Below are 17,518 nucleotides of genomic sequence, written 5' to 3'. Positions count from 1 at the left end.
ACGTGAGGAAGTATGATGCAAGGTATGGCCTTAGGTCTATCAGCATACAAAGCAACCAGTACTTGTTCAGTCGGATTCTTTGAAGAAGGACCGAAGTTTATTCCTTAAAAGCTCACTGGATATCAAAATAGGATAGCAGATTGCCTGGCTAATTATAGTTATATTAAATCACGTACTGCTGCTTGGCTTCAAATAGGTCCACCTTATATCAAGGAACTCTCTAACCCTATTACCTAAAGAATAAATTCCCGGGAATTCGTTGGTGCTCCCAAGAGCGCGCGCTCCTGCACGCGGAAAAAATATTTCAAATAAAAATTTGGCACGTACAACTCGACATTATATGTGTGCACGTCAAGTTTCGAAGAAGCCGACATTTTTTATGCCTTGTGTAAAAAAGACAAAAGAATGTCTCGTGAAAACATTTTTTAACACTGGATTTTGTCCTTTTCACACGCGGTACATAAGTTGTCGGTTTCTCACAAAACGACTTGTGAGCATGTACAATATCATACGCGCCAAGTTTTTGTTTGAATATTTTAATATTTTAAAATATGTTTAAAACATATTTGAAAAACCAAGAGCGCGCGCTCCAATGTGCCAAAACGCCACTCTCATAAACTCCCTATTTCTCTAAGAAAAAAGAAAAAAAAACTATTTCGAAGTGCATCCTAAGTCCTCGAATTATTTTAAAGATGTCATGCAGGTCTTCAAACTGTGCAAAGTGTCATCTAGGTCTTCCAAAATCATTGAAGTGTATCAAGTGTGTGTATATGTGACACCTTCAAAATAGTTTAAGGACCTATGTGGCATCTTTAGAATAGTTGGGAGACCGAATAACATGCATATTGCATTTTGAAAACCTGAATAATAAATTTCGTGGTGCAAGAACATACGTGACGTTTATGAAATAGTTCAAGAACATATGATACACTTCACTCGCAATCATTTCTCTTTTTTAAAGGTACGCAAGTCGTAGAGGACAAGCACCGACCAGCCAGAAGCGACGGCAAAAGCATAAAAAAAGGGTACACGCCGCCATGTGTCGCCGCGCGTCCTCACACGTGCCCCCCGCCTTTCATTCCCATCGGGCGACGTTGCACAACCCTCTTATCCGTCCAACAACCCGAGCTAGTCAGGCATCACGGGCCTATAAAATACAAGACCAACCAACTACAGGGCAAGCCGATCCGCCGCCATCGTCACTCACAGTCTCACACGCAAAAGGCTAGAAACAAGTACTAGTAGTTTTACTTTAGCCTGTGACCACCTTAATCCTGAGACACACCCATCAGCGTCGTGCTCACGAGGGACCTGCCGCCATTGCTGCAACTTGGAGCTTCTTCATCTTCTCATCGTGATATAAAAGGAGGAGGTTGACACGATGCAGAGCGGCCAGCAGCAAGCGAGGAGGAAGAACGCGCAGGTGCTGGACGGGTCGGACATCCGCGAGCTGGTGGAGAACGAGGGGGCGTTCGCCAAGTTCGTGGAGAACAAGTTCCGGCACCTTGACGCCGACGGCGACGGGAGGCTGTCGCTGAGGGAGCTCCAGCCCGCCGTCGCGGACATCGGCGCCGCCATCGGGCTGCCGGCCAGGGGGTCGTCGGCGCAGGCGGACCACATCTACTCCGAGGTATGTAAAAGTAGAACTCCCCTCCGTATGTTAACGTGTATCATCCTCACCGTTCAAGACTTTGAGTTTCCTAATGGTTTTGTTTTGCAATATATATAAGACCTGTAGCTGGACATAACTTTCCTTGGTGAAAGTGTCCACTCGATGTGTAGCCAACACTGTTATCCGTCGTCCAGTTTCATTCAGTATGTCTAGGAAGTTCTGGATGTGTAGTGACGTGCTATTATACTAGCACATAAAAGCATAAGTAGTATAATGTACAAGTAGTACTCTGCTTTGTGGACACGCTTCATGCCTCTAGAATGATGCAGAAGGGCACGTGGTTTCATATACTCAACTGGGATTCCAAATGGCTGTAAAGAGAATCTGGTCAGCTCTACACGTATGCATATATTCGACACATCTACTATGTCTATACCGCCATATAGCGTGCCAATAACTTTAAATATTAGCCGTTTGATATGCTCCATCCAACCAAACAGCGTGCCAATAACTTTAAATATTAGCCGTTTGATATGCTCCATCCAACCAAACGTTATCATCTGCTCCCTCTGTCTGGAATTACTTGACATGGAAATGGATGTATCTACATGTATTTTAGTTTTAGATAAAGTCAATTTTATCATTTGCGTGACATGTAATTCACGACGTAGTGAGTATTGGATCATGTGGCATTCTAACTGAACCCCAACTCTATCACCTCATGTATTCTGAAGCATCTTTCCATCTACTTATCAGATTCTCTAATTATAAAAGGGGATTGAGAACCATTTAGATTTTGGAGGGGTAAAAACCAAGTTGGATCTTGTTCAATATGATTTTAGGAAATTAAATAATTATCAAACTTTGCTTTGGTACACACGATTAGAAGGTACCCCTTGATTCAAAAAGGATAATATAGTGTTTTGTATTCAAATCAATCAATTCAATACGCTTGATCTATAACTTCAAGATCCGTGCAAACTTTGAAGGGGATGTACCGAAGCAAAACTCATAAGTATTGGAACGTATTTTTTCCACGTTACTATATATTTAAATGCCTACAATTTACTGCTCACTCTATCCAGAATTATTCATTTCTGCAACAAGTAATTCGGGATGGGGGGAGTAATATTTTAACAGTTACAGTAACAACATCTTTGTATTTTGATTTTTGTTGGCCCCCCAATTTTTAACTATGCTCAAAGTTAGCACCCAGTAATTAAGAAAACTAAGCTACTACTAGTAAGGTACACGTGTATTGCACACATGAGATTTGGCAACCAAATTATCAATAAATATTAGAGTGAATTCCGGTTTTTACCTCCTATTTTGACATTTTTGACACTAATTACCCCATTTAGCAAGATTTCATCCATTTTACCCCATTTAGCAAAAATGTTGCCACAATTTACCCCGTTTAATTTTTTTGAGCATTCTGACTGGTGGGTCACAATTGTCGGGTCCAGCTGGCATGCCACGTCAGTGGTTTTTCCTGGCTATTTTTCTCACTGCTGAACTGGGCAGCGCCGCTTCTTCTGACCGGCTCAGCCGATGGAGGTCGCTCGCGGCACGTCCAACGTCCAAGTCGGCCGCGCGCCACGCTCGCCTCCCATGGCTTCTCGTTTGTGTTGCTCTCCCCCAATTAACATTCAAACTGATTTTCTTATAAGCATCAAGTTCCTCTAGCATGTTCACCATGCCTGCATCATCTGTTAACTCAATCATGGAGTTCCCGTTGGCCCCCTTCTTCTGATAATTAGCGCTGTCCCAAGGGTTGGAACCCAATTCCTTCATCTTCTCCTTTATATCAAAATAAATAATGAAATACCTCTCAATCATCTCTGGCTCTGGATTCTTGTATCCACGGACATGTAAAATATGCCTAACACTCTACATCTCCGTTACCATCCGCTTTGTGCAAGAAAAAGAAAAATGAATTAGTGGCTGCAATCATAATATACTCTAATACGGTGAACGAACACGTTTCAGCATGCATCATAAGATACAAAGATCCAAACTTCCTTTACAGCTAGCAAGTAACAACACATACTCTTCAATCAACATATTTGCTACCTAGATATTTAGATATGTAGGTGCATCAGAGTTAGTAAAGTAGTATATTTACACCACTTTAATCTAATCTACAGAACCATCCATACTTAAGGCCATATATGATAACTGAAGAAAAACATACATGATTTTAGATTATATTGGTAACAATTTCTCCTATAATTTATTCAATGGTAATATGACGTGCTGATCAAGTACAATCGTCCCATCAGAATACTTCAAACCGGAAATGAGTTTAGTAGGGAGAAAAATAGACAGAAAAAACCCGTTGACGTGGCATGCCAGCTAGACCTGACAAATTGTGACCCGTAGGTCAGAACGCACGCAAAATTTAAAAGAGGGTAAATTGTGGCAACACTTGTGCTAAATGGGGTAAAACGGATGAAATCCCGCTAAATGGGGTAATTAGTGTCAAAAAAGTCAAAATAGGGGGTAAAAACCGGAATTCACTCTAAATACTACGCTATAGCATGTAAGCTTTGAGTCATATATGCATGATATAGATGTTCGTTTAATTTTTATAGTTCATCTCATTCAAAATCAATTAGCTTTTATAAAAAAAATCAATCTATTCTAAGATTCATGGAATTGTGCGTTGTAAAGCATAAGGTAAAAACAAATTATGGCAAATCCTCTAGAAAAGAAAAGTTTGGCCAATTATGATACGGAAGATTCTAGAACAAAGGAGAATTGCTTGTGTTTTGAGGTTTGTGCATTATGCTTAAGTTCAATCATAAAGTTTTATAGATTGTACATGTGGCAGAATCTGGTGGAATGTAGATGATATTCAATGGTCAGTAGTGCTCAGATTTGTCATCTGTGCATCGTCGAATTGGCTTCATACAACGACCATCTTTTAAAATTATTCACATACTATATAGGGGTATAGATATGGAACATTATCTTCTCAAAGTAACAGGGGACATCGTTACGGCACAACACCCATACAGTGACGTGTGTGTACCTTTGCCACATTGCACGACATCATCACCACATGGCGCGCATGACTCAGCTAGTTGGATCAATGACTGGCAGCCCATCGCGCTAAGTTTACTGATATAATTATAATGATGTGTAATATGCGATGCAGGTTCTAAATGAGTTCACCCATGGGAAGCAAGATTCGGTGAGCAAGCCGGAGTTCCAGCACGTGCTGTCCGACATACTCCTCGGCATGGCGGCCGGGCTCAAGAGGGACCCGATCATGATCCTCAGGATGGACGGGGAAGACCTGAACGAGTTTGTCGAGAGCACGGCGTACGAAGCAGAGGCGGTCGCCATATTCTCTCAAATCGAGTCCGGAAGTGCGTTGTTGCGACAATGTTTGCCCGCCGCTCTTCGACAGCTGACGGTCGATCACGGCATGCCACCGGCTTCGGATTCTCTGGTACACTTGTGCAGCTTAAACAACAGAAATTGGAACCATAATAATTCATGTCTTTGGCAAAGCTCGTGGAGCGTTTGCTGACAATTGAGTGTTTGATAGGTTATGGAGAAGGTCATAGAACCTGCATTGCAGGAACTGCCGGCAGATCAGCTCGATCGCCCGGCGTCGCAAGAGGTCTTCTTCCAGGAATTCAAGAAGTACTTGGCAGTGATCGCCCAGCGACTCCAGGAGTGCCCGGTAATTGTGGCGCACACTGAAAACACCTTTGATGGGGCTGGCATTAGGAAGATACTGTCTAAGAAGTTCGAGTTCGACAAGGTATACTCATACTAAGATACATGTTCCACAAGTTTGATTTTATCTATGGAAACTGTATCCAGTTAAACGATATTGATCGATACACGTCGATGCAATTTTTCTCTCCCAGCTGCTGGATTCCGTCTGGGTAGATGTACCAAAGGAACACAAAGATGGGACATCGAAGAAGTACCTTCGCGTCGCGCTTGACAAGTTGGCCGCCTCAGTAAATCTACCACCATATGGAGCTGTTGACCAGGTAATTTAGAAGAGATCATTTCCATGTAATACTAAATCATTTATTCCGAAGCTGATAAATGTGAAATAGAATGTTCTGAGTGTTGGCTAAAATTCTAAACGATCCACGATCTTTCATAAAAATGCACAGGTGGATGCTGTGGTGAACGAGGCGTTCAAGATGGCGAACGCCGACGACGGGAAGGCGGTGGACGAGGCGGAGTTCAAGAAGCTGCTCACCGAGATCCTCGGGGCGGTGATGCTGCAGCTAGACGGTAACGCCATCGCGGTCTCCACCAACACCGTCCTCCACGAGCCCATGTCCACCTCGTCGACCTTGTTGTCGCCGTCGCCGTCGCCGCCCACGGTGTCGTCGCCGAGCGAGTAGGCACATGCTTGGGAGTAACAGTTTCCGCTGACGCTTTAACTGCGATCGACGCCGGAATCCACCTGATTACACTGCAATAACGTGACGTTTTTGCCTGTAACGTCAACCTGAGACGAGGTGCTTATATGCATACTGTTGGTGTCTGTAACCTGCTCGGTGATTTGTGATGAAATAAGGCTTTGCTTGCCAGAAGGGAGAAGTGTAGGGCTGAGATATGTCTCTCACAACTGTAGGTTTGTGAAGAACTAGCAATCGTGCACGTGCTACACAAGTCCAAATCTCAAAAAGTTCTTTTTTAACGGAACGCTAATAAGGAAAAAAATATTTAGGGCGGTGATCTGCGCTGGCACGCCGGCCCAACTGTTGGACCAGTCGAACGCCAGCCGCCCGATGCGGCGAGCCGGGACTGTCTAATCTGGCATCTCAACCCCGACTCATTCTTCTTCTGGTCAAAACTTTCAGAAAAAAACGCTATCCACCTCGCATGCAGTCAAACTTCCTCCTCCTGCCGCTGTGCGTGCGCCCCCGGCGAGCTCGCCCCCCCTCCTCTCGTGATGTTGCTCACGGCTCACTTCACCAACAGCGACAGGCAACGCCGGAGCCCCGGCAGTAGGCACCAGCTCCAATGTCGCGTGTGCTAGTTGTAGCTTTGGCTGAGCAGTTGCAGCAAAAAAAGGTGCCCGCGTGGAATGCTCTTCTAGCACCGCCGGGTCACCGGTGTAGCAAGACAAACGATGATCGGCGAGTTGCAACCGGCGATATTTTCAAAAGATGGAAACGATGATTTAGAACGACGCAACCAGCTGAAACAAAAGTTGCAACCAGCGATTCGGAAAGCTACTACCAGCGATTAAAAAGATGCAACCAGCTGACATAGAAGCTGGAACCAGCTATTGAAAAATGCTGGAACTAGTGTTTGGAAAAGATGCAATCGGCTTGTCAAAAAGCTGCAATCGGCGATTGGGAAAGCTACTATCAACGAATGTGACGAGCTGAACAGAAGCTGGAACCGGTGACTAAAAATGCTGGAATCGATGATTAGAAAAGATGCAACCGGCTTGGCAAAAAGCTGCAACCATTGATTTTGAACTGGTACTGAAAATTCCAATAAAGTTGCAACTGACAGAATAAAAGGATACAACCGGTGATTTGAGAAGCTGGAACCGGTGGTTTCAGAAAAAAGATGCAAAAAAATATCGATTTTGACAAAAGCTGGAACTAAAGTGATATAAAAAAGATGCAACCGTTTAAGAAGACAGGTGCTAACGGGATCCAAAAAGCTACAACCGTGTGGGCAGTCCAAGACGCTAAAGATCTTCCACCGGCGACATGGGAGATTTAACTGAAGCCGGGGGTCGCCAGAGATGCAAAGGACTTGACCGTGGGTTGCAACACGACCTGCTGGATGCGCTTGATGGTGGGATGTAGCTTCCAAGATGCGATTCTATCCCAATCATGTGATGAATTCATGATTGGGGTACAACCGCATTTCAAACGCATAGCAAGGTGGATATCATTATAACATACCATGTACTGAATAGATGAGAATACAAGATAAAGGCTTACACTCGCCACAAGCTACATCATTCACACAACAATACATCAATACATGGCAAGCATCATACAGAAGAGCAGGATCCGGCTACGGATGAACACAAACGAAAAAGAAGAATGGCATCCACCCTGCTAGCACAGGCTCCCCGACCTGGAACCTATCCCTTGAACAAAGAAGAAGAAGTAGAAGAACTCCAAACAAGCAAGCACCGCGCTCGCGCCAGACCATCGCATTACCTATACATGTACCTGTTGTTGTAGTAATCTGTGAGCCATGAGGACTCAGCAATCCCATTACCATGGGTATCAATACTAGCAAAGCTTAATGCGTATGAAAAGGATAAGTGATGAGGTTGCAGCAAGCGGCTAAGCATTGTATGGTGGCTAACTTACGAGTACAAAAGTAAGATGAGAAACTACGCAAACGGTCGCAACCTAGTAATGATCAAGAAGTGATCCTGAACTACTTATGTTCAAACATAACCCAACTGTGTTCTCTTCTCGAACGCACCCGAAAAGAGACAGTCATAGTTACACACGCGGTTGGTGTATTTTTAATTGAGTTTAGTTCAAGTCCACTACAAACAGATATTAACAAATTCCCATCTGCCACATAACCGCGGGCACGGATCTCGAAAGTTTAAACCCTGCAGGGGTGTCCCAACTTAGCCCATGACAAGCTCATGATCCGCGGAGACAATCCTCCATCTCGGGATCCTCCGATCAGACTCGAAATCCCGGTGCACAAGACATTTCGATAATGGTAAAACAAGTCCAACAAGACCTCCCGATGCACCGACCTAGCCTAATAGGAGTAGCACGATCTCATTCTTAGGGTACACCGGATGAGCGAAGCGTATAGGTATATACCAAATACCCTAAGTTGCCTAGGGGCGGCCCCGCACGGTGCTCTAGTTTGGACCAACACTCATGTGGAGCACTGGCCCGGGGGTTGATTAAGTCCGCGGGGTCCGAAAAGTCCCTATGCAAGTTTTAAGTTGTAATTAGGCAAATGGTAAAACCAAGGTTGAGCCTTGCTAGAGGAGTTTTATTCAAAGCGAACTATCAAGAGGGGCCCATAAACCCTCACCGTGTTAGGGACGCAAAATCAAGGAACATAACACCGGTGTGACGGAAACTAGGGCGGCAAGAGTGGGACAAAACACCAAGCAAAAGGCTAAGCCTTCCACCCTTTACCAAGTATATAGATGCATTAATTAAATAAGAGATGTTGTGATATCCCAACATATCCATGTTCCAACATGGAACAATCTGCGAGGCACCTGCAACTAGCAACGCTATAAGAGGGGCTGAGCAAAAGCAGTAACATAGCCAAACAACGGTTTGCTAGGAAGGTGGGTTAGAGCCTGGACATGGCAATAAGGGAGGCATGATAAACAATTGGTAGGTAGTGCGACATAGTTTAGGATCACTTCTTGATCATTACTAGTTTGCGACCGTTTGCGTAGTTTCTCATCTTACTCTTGTACTCGTAAGTTAGCCTCCATACCATGCTTAGCCGCTTGCTGCAACCTTACCACTTATCCTTTTCATACCCATTAAGCTTTGCTAGTATTGATACCCATGGTAAAGGGATTGCTGAGTCCTCGTGGCTCACATATTATTACAACAACAGTTGCAGGTACAAGTAATGTGATGGTCCGACGCGAGTGCGATGCTTGCTTGTTTGGAGTTCTTCTGCTTCTTCTTCTTCTTCATTCGAGGGATAGGTTCCGGGTCGGGGAGCCTTAGCTAGCAGGGTGGATGCCGTTCTTATTTTTCGTTTGTGTTCATCCGTAGCCGGATCCTGCTCTTCTGTATGATGGTTGCCATGTATTGATGTATTGTTGTGTGAATGGTGTAGCTTGTGGCGAGTGTAAGCCTTTATCTTGTGTTCTCATCTATTCAGTACATGGTATGTTGTAATGATATCCACCTTGATATGTGCTCAAAATGTGGTTGTGCCCCAATCATGAATTCATCACGTGATTGGGATAGAATCGCATCTTGGGAGTTACAAGTTGGTATTAGAGCCATCCACGACTTAGGAGCCCCCTGCTCGATCGAATCATTGACGTTGTTGAGTCTAGAACAAAACTGTTTTGAGTCTTAGGATTATATATATCGGAGAGTAGGATTGTTTTTACCCCTCATCCCCCTTCGACGCTCTGGTGAGGTCTCCTGACGTAGATGTTTTGACTTTCCTCTCCTCAATTTCACTAAAACAATTAGGATCACGCGGGTATCTTGGGATCGTTCCGATATTCTTGTGACGAGAACATTGTTCTTGGTGCCACCTGACATTTAGGGGTTGTGGCAGTGTCCTGGTGAGTTGAGCTCCGAGGTGTTGTCGTCACAATTTTATCTTTGCAGTTCTAGAATACTTGAGTTCGCTGACATTGAAAATCTCTTTTATGCAGTTAGTGGTGAGATAACCTCAACGCCACCCAGTACTGGGGAGGGAGTTCAGGAGCATTGTCACAACTCGTATAATGGATGCTTTTCGAAGGTTGAGGTACATGATTTCCGGAGTTTTCTTGGTTATGTGTTGACAGATGGATACAGTTGGAGCATAGGGCTTGTTAGTTGTGTGATATATATTGTGCCTCCCTATATCCCCAACACCAGATTGCATAACCACAAAGTTTCAGGAGTTTATAGGTGGGAATTCAAGTAGCTCTTAGTTATTCTTCCCGCAGATATTTGGTATGTGATTGGGTAATCCTTACCACTTATTTGTTCCAGTCGTACCTTGTTGTTGCATTCATAAATATCTTTCAAAGTGGCTTCTCACCTTAATGGTTGTGTAATGTTAACTTTGGAATTCATTCGTTCAATCTCTATTCGAATGTTTATTGTGAATAATATATGTTGCAATGTCTTTCTGTTGATTCAGCTTGTATATCTGTCTATCATGGTACTAACAGATGGCACCCTCTTCAGGATGGCTCCTCCAACGCGTCTGAATCCGGACCGCAATGATGGGAATCAGGCAAACCCTCCACCTCCGCCACCTCCTCCGCCTCCGGAGTCATGGCAAGCTTTCATGGCAGCCACCAACGACAATACCCAGATGCTTTTGCAACTCTTGCAAGAGCGCAAAAAAGGCCAAGGCAACCAAGGAAATCAAGGTCAAGGGCAATTCAACAATCAGCCTCAGGTTGCTACCCTCAACCAGTTTCTTGCAAATCAGCCAAAGTCTTTCAGCAATTGTGCCGAGGCCACGGATGCCGATGATTGGCTCGTGGACATCAACAAGCATTTTGAATGTAGCAATGTCAGGCCTGAGGACTACGTCAAGTTCGCTTCTTTTTAGCTCAAGGACCAAGTAGCCGATTGGTATTAGCAGTACAAAGATTCTAGAGCGGGTCGAGTGATTACCTGGACTGACTTCTGCCGGGACTTTAAAGCTCATCATATTACAACAAGTGTTGTCGAGAGCAAGCGTGAGGAAATCCGCAATCTCAAGCAAGGAAGTATGTCTGTGTATCAATACAACATCTAGTTTCGGAAACTTGCTCGCTTCGCAAGGCAAGACATTCCTGATGAAAAGAGCATGATCTATCACTTCAGGGGTGGCCTCAGAGAGGATCTTCAGTTAACTCTCGTTCTTGTTGAGCCTACTCAGTTCGATCAGTTCTATAACATGGCTCTCAAGCAAGAAGCTGCTCAGCTCAAGTGTGAAGCTTCAAAGAAGAGAATCAGGGATGCAGTTCACTTGTCTTCTTCCTCTCAAGTGGCAGCTAAGCAACAGAAGTTCTGGCTTCCTCCACCTCTTTCGTTTCGTCAGCCCTACCAGCAGAAGAACTTAGGTGGTCGTGGATCTTCCCACCCAACCCAGGCTATCAGAACAAGTCTCAGACTCAAGCTCGAAGGATAGGTGGTCCTCCTCCTCCTTATCATCGTCCGCTCTCAGAGGTTACTTGCAACAAGTGTGGTCTGAAAGGTCACTATGCAAACAAGTGCACTCAGAGGCGCCTTCCGCCTCCTCCTCCTATGAGGTCTTCAAGCAATGCAGTCGTCAAGCACAATCCAAAGCATGCAAAGGTGAACATGTTGAACGCAACTCAAGCGGAGGATTCTTCAGATGTGATCATGGGTAACCTCTCTGTTAACTCTATTCCTGCTAAAGTTTTATTTGATACTGGTGCATCGCATTGTTTCATGTCAAGACCGTTCTTTGTAAAGCATGATTTCACTTGGTCTTACCTGGATAAACCTTTGGGTGTTGTTTCTCCAGGTATGTCAATGAGATCCAACTCGATAATTCCTGATGTTACCATCAGGATGGGCAATTATAAATTTCTGGCTTCTCCAATGGTTCTTGGTGACTCTCATATTGATCTTATTCTGGGCATGGATTGGCTTTCTCAGCACAAGGCTTCTCTTGATTGTGCCGCCAGGGAGATTAAATTGACGCACCCTTCTGAGGATGTGAATCATCTATGCCGCTCGTGATGAAACCATTCAGTTGTTCTCTCTCAATGAGAAGGGCGAGTTAGACGCTATTTCTCAGATTCCAGTTGTTTGTGAGTACCAAGATGTCTTTCCAGAAGAGCTTCCGGGTATGCCTCCTCACTGGCCAGTTGAGTTTGTTATCGATCTTGAGCCTAGTACTGAACCCATTTGCAAGCGTCCATACAAGCTTGGACCAAAGGAGCTGAAGGAATTGAAGAAACAACTCGATGAACAAGAGCGTCTGGGTCTGATCAGACATAGTTCATCTCCGTGGGGTTGTGGTGTTCTTTTTGTCCAGAAGAAGGATGGCACGGACCGACTTTGCGTCGATTACCATCCATTGAACAAGAAGACAATCAAGAACAAGTACCCACTTCTTCCCAACATCAATGAGCTAATCGAGCAACCTAAAGGTGCAAAGGTGTTCTCCAAGCTTGACCTCTGTATGCGTTATCATCAGATTCGCATTCGTGAAGAAGATATCCCTAAGACAACATTCAGAATAAGCTTTGGTTCTTATGAATATACTTTCATGTCTTTCGGCCTTGTCAATGCCCCTCCAACATTCTCTCGAATGATGAATTTCATCTTCAACCCCTACACAAATGAATTCATCCTGGTGTATCTCGATGATATCTTGGTGTTCTCCAAGAATAAGAAGGATCATGCCAAACATTTGCGATTCGTGCTCGACAAGCTCAGAGAGTATCAATTCTACGCGAAGTTCTCCAAATGTGAGTGATGTCTACTACACAACCTTATTCTTGTAGACGTTGTTGGGCCTCCAAGTGCAGAGGTTTGTAGGACAGTAGCAAATTTCCCTCAAGTGGATGACCTAAGGTTTATCAATCCGTGGGAGGCGTAGGATGAAGATGGTCTCTCTCAAACAACCCTGCAACCAAATAACAAAGAGTCTCTTGTGTCCCCAACACACCCAATACAATGGTAAATTGTATAGGTGCACTAGTTCGGCGAAGAGATGGTGATACAAGTGGTATATGGATGGTAGATATAGGTTTTTGTAATCTGAAAATATAAAAACAGCAAGGTAACTAATGATAAAAGTGAGCGTAAACGGTATTGCAATGCATTGAAACAAGGCCTAGGGTTCATACTTTCACTAGTGCAAGTTCTCTCAACAATAATAACATAATTGGATCATATAACTATCCCTCAATATGCAACAAAGAGTCACTCCAAAGTCACTAATAGCGGAGAGCAAACGAAGAGATTATGGTAGTGTAAGAAACCACCTCAAAGTTATCCTTTCTGATCTATCTATTCAAGAGTCCGTAGTAAAATAACACAAAGCTATTCTTTCCGCTCAATCTATCATAGAGTTCGTACTAGAATAACACCTTAAGACACAAATCAACCAAAACCCTAATGTCACCTAGATACTCCAATGTCACCTCAAGTATCTGTGGGTATGATTATACGATATGCATCACACAATCTTAGATTCATCTATTCAAACCAACACAAAGTACTTCAAAGAGTGCCCCAAAGTTTCTACCGGAGAGTCAAGACGAAAACGTGTGCCAACCCCTATGCATAGGTTCATGGGCGGAACCCACAAGTTGATCACCAAAACATACATCAAGTGTTCTCAAATCCTTAAAGACTCAATCCGATAAGATAACTTCAAAGGGAAAACTCAACCCATTACAAGAGAGTAGAGGGGGAGAAACATCATAAGATCCAACTATAATAGCAAAGCTTGCGATACATCAAGATCGTATCACCTCAAGAACACGAGAGAGAGAGAGATCAAACACATAGCTACTGGTACATACCCTCAGCCCCGAGGGTGAATTACTCCCTCCTCGTCATGGAGAGCGCCAGGATGATGAAGATGACCACCGGTGAGGGTTCCCCCCCTCCGGCAGGGTGCCAGAATAGGGTCCCGATTGGTTTTTGGTGGCTACAGAGGCTTGCGGCGGCGGAACTCCCGATCTATTGTGCTCTCCTAAGTTTTTAGGGTATATGGGTATATATAGGAGGAAGAAGTACATCGATGGATCTTCGGGCTGTCCACGAGGCAAGGGGGCACGCCCAGGGGGGGTGGGCGCGCCCCCGCCCTCATGGGCAGCCCGGGACTCTCCTGGTCCATCTTCGATACTCCGTGGGCTTCTACTGGTCCAAAAATAAGTTCCGTGATGTTTCAGGTCAATTGGACTTCATTTGATTTTCCTTTTCTGTGATACTCTAAAACAAGGAAAAAACAGAAACTGGCACTGGGCTCTGGGTTAATAGGTTAGTCCCAAAAATAATATAAAAGTGCATAATAAAGCCCATAAACATCCAAAACAGATAATATAATAGCATGGAACAACCAAAAATTATAGATACGTTGGAGACGTATCAGTGAGTTTTGGCTTGATGAAGTTCTTTACCTTAGCCACATCATCTCTGCCAAAGGCATTGCTGTTAATCCGGAGAAGGTTTCTGCAATTGTCAACTGGGAACCTCCTCAGAATGTCAAGCAGCTCCGCAGTTTCCTTGGGCTTGCAAGCTATTGCCGAAGATTTGTTGAGAATTTCTCAAAGATTGCAAAGCCTCTTTCCAACCTCCTCCAGAAGCATGTCAAGTATTCCTGGACTCCTGAGTGTGACATTTCTTTCAACACTCTCAAAGAGAAACTCATCACAGCTCCTGTCCTAACTCCTCCTGATGAGTCCAAGCCATTCGAAGTTTTCTGCGATGCCTCGTTGCAAGGTCTCGGTGTCGTGTTAATGCAAGAGAAGAAAGTTGTGGCCTATACTTCTCGTCAGTTGAAGCCAAACGAAAGGAACTACCCCACTCACGATCTTGAGTTGGCGGCAGTTGTCCATGCATTAATAACATGGAGACATCTCTTGTTGGGAAGGCAAGTGGACATTTTCACCGATCACAAGAGCCTCAAATATATCTTCACTCAACCCAACCTCAACCTCCGGCAAATTCGTTGGGGATTCAAGAGTACAATCCAAGTATTGAATCCACTCCAAGCAACGTGAATGTGATTGCAGATGCTTTGAGAAGAAAGGCTTATTGCAACAGCTTAATTCTCAAGCCATTCCAACCGGATTTTTGTGAAGCTTTTTGCAAGCTCAATCTCCAAGTTGTTCCTCAAGGTTTTCTTTCCAACCTTCAAGTCACTCCAACTTTGGAAGACCAAATTCGGGAGGCACAACTCCTTGATACCATGGTGAAGAAGGTGAAACACGGTATTGCCAAGGGCTTATCCAAATACAAGTTCTATCGCATTGATGACAAGGACACCTTATCCTTCGAGGACTGGATTGTGGTTCCTAAAGGTGATCTAAGGAAGGTCATAATGAATGAAGCGCACAATTCTCTTCTTTCCATTCATCTAGGCAGTTCGAAGATGTACCATGACCTCAAGCAGTCGTATTGGTGGACTCGAATGAATCGAGAGATTCCTCAATTCGTGAATGAATGTGATGTCTGGCGAAGGGTGAGAGCAGAACACCAATGACCAGCTAGTCTCCTCCAACCTCTTGCTAATCTAGAATGGAAGTTTGATCATATCGAAATGGACTTTGCCACTGGATTCCCAAAGTCCAAGCGTGGGAATGATGCTATCTTCGTTGTCATCGACAAGCTTACAAAAGTGGCTCATTTCCTTCCAATCAAAGAATCTATCACGACAGCTCAGTTGGCAGAGCTATACACCTCCAGAATTGTCTCGTTGCACAGAATTCTGCAATTGATCTCTTCAGACCGCGGAAGAATTTTCACATCTAAGTTCTGGGACTCCTTGCAGAAGGCCATGGGCACCAACATTCGCTTCAGCACGGCTTTCCATCCTCAAACAAGTGGCCAAGTCGAGCGAGTCAATCAAATCCTCGTAGACATGCTCAGAGCTTGTGTCATCTCTTCCGGTATGAAGTGGGAAGATTGTCTCCCATATGACGAGTTCTCCTACAACAACAGCTTCCAAGCAAGTTCAGGCAAGGCCCCATTTGAAATTCTTTATGGCAGAAAGTGCCATACTCCTCTCAATTGGTACGATATTGGTGAATGCCAACTCCTTGGCAACGACTTGATCATAGAAGCTGAAGAAATGTGTAAAGTCATCCGTGAAAATCTCAAAGCCGCGCAATCGCGGCAGAAGAGTTACTATGATAGCAAGCACCGTGACTTGGCTTTCGAGATCGAAGACCATGTCTACCTCCGCGTCTCTCGAATGAAAGGCACTCAAATCTTCGGTATCAAAGGGAAGCTTGCCCCGAGATACGTGGGTCCTTTCAAGATCATTGGCAAAAGAGGTGACCTCACCCATCAACTTGAGCTCCCGCCCAACTTTGCAAATGTGCACGATGTGTTTCACATGTCACAGCTTCGCAAGTGCTTCAAGACGCCCAAGCGCACTATCAACTTCGAAGAGATTGAGATCCATGAAGACTTGTCTTATCATGAGCATCCTGTTGCCATTCTTGAGGAAACCGAGCGCAAAACTCGCAACAAGTCAATCAAATTCCTGAAAGTTAAGTGGTCTCACCATTCCGACCGAGAAGCCACCTGGGAGCGCGAGGATCGCCTCCGTTCCAAATATCTGGGGTTCTTTCAGTCCTAGATCTCGTGTCGAGATCCTCTTGTAGTGGTGGAGAGTTGTAATGCCCCGGATGTAACATTCCATAATTGTAACTCCAACTCTTGCCATTTCCGGCTATGTGATATGTTATATCCTCCGTGGTTGGGTTTTTGTCCTTGTTTTTGCATTTTGTTCGTGTCATGCATTGCATCTCATGTCATCATGTGCATCTCATTTGCATTCGTGTTCGTCTCATGCATCCGGTCATTTTCCCCATTGTCCGTTTCGGAATCCGACACTCACACATGCACCCGTTGCACCTCTCACATCTCGTTTCATGAGCAGGAGAAAACATTCTCGGAATGGGCCGAGATTTGTCGAGTGGCCTTGGTACATCACCAGTAGGCCGCCAGTCAAATTTCGTTCCATTTGGAGGTCATTTGATGCCCCAACGGTTAACCGGGTAACCGCAAAACCCCTCTCTCATTGCATCCCAACACCCCTCCACAACAGCCCACTAGTCCATCTAAACCCCCTCCACTCTCTCGGTCGTTGGATCACGATCGTGTGGGTGAAAACCGCACCTCATTTGGACACTCCTAGGCCCCCTACCTATAAAAATGCCTCCCCCCCGAAAATTCAGGCAAAACCTTAGTCTTCCCCTTCCTCTGCGCGCCGGACACGTCCGCCCAACGCCGAACATGTCTGCCGCCGTCCCCTCGGCAAATCAGACACCACCACATCACCACGCCGCCGCCCACCACTGTCCGGCCCGTGAGCCCGAGGCCGGCCCTCCCGGCCCGTGCCTCGCCTGCCGCCGCCCGCGACCGCGCCCCGCCGCCTCGGTCGCCGGCGTCATCCCTCGCCGCCGCGCCGACCTCTGCCGCCTCGGCCCTTTCGCCTACCGGAGCTGCCCCGCCGCCGCGCTCCGGCGTTGCACCACGCCGAGCTTCGCCCGACGCCGCCGGCCCCAGA

At 45.2% G+C, this 17,518-nt stretch overlaps 1 protein-coding gene across 1 annotated transcript; it reads left to right on the top strand.

Moving 5' to 3' along the window:
- The first annotated feature begins 1,169 nt into the window (after positions 1 to 1,169).
- On the top strand, positions 1,170 to 6,183 carry LOC123190169 (uncharacterized). The gene is made up of 5 exons (XM_044602764.1): positions 1,170 to 1,630; positions 4,773 to 5,069; positions 5,169 to 5,387; positions 5,497 to 5,625; positions 5,755 to 6,183. Exons 1-5 carry the CDS (start codon positions 1,382 to 1,384, stop codon positions 5,989 to 5,991), a joined length of 1,131 nt encoding a protein of 376 aa, XP_044458699.1. The 5' UTR covers positions 1,170 to 1,381; the 3' UTR covers positions 5,992 to 6,183.
- Positions 6,184 to 17,518: the final 11,335 nt, after the last annotated feature.

This window comes from Triticum aestivum, chromosome 2A (genome assembly GCF_018294505.1).
Source record: "Triticum aestivum cultivar Chinese Spring chromosome 2A, IWGSC CS RefSeq v2.1, whole genome shotgun sequence".
NCBI lineage: Eukaryota > Viridiplantae > Streptophyta > Magnoliopsida > Poales > Poaceae > Triticum > Triticum aestivum.
This window is presented reverse-complemented; position numbering and strand designations above follow the sequence as displayed.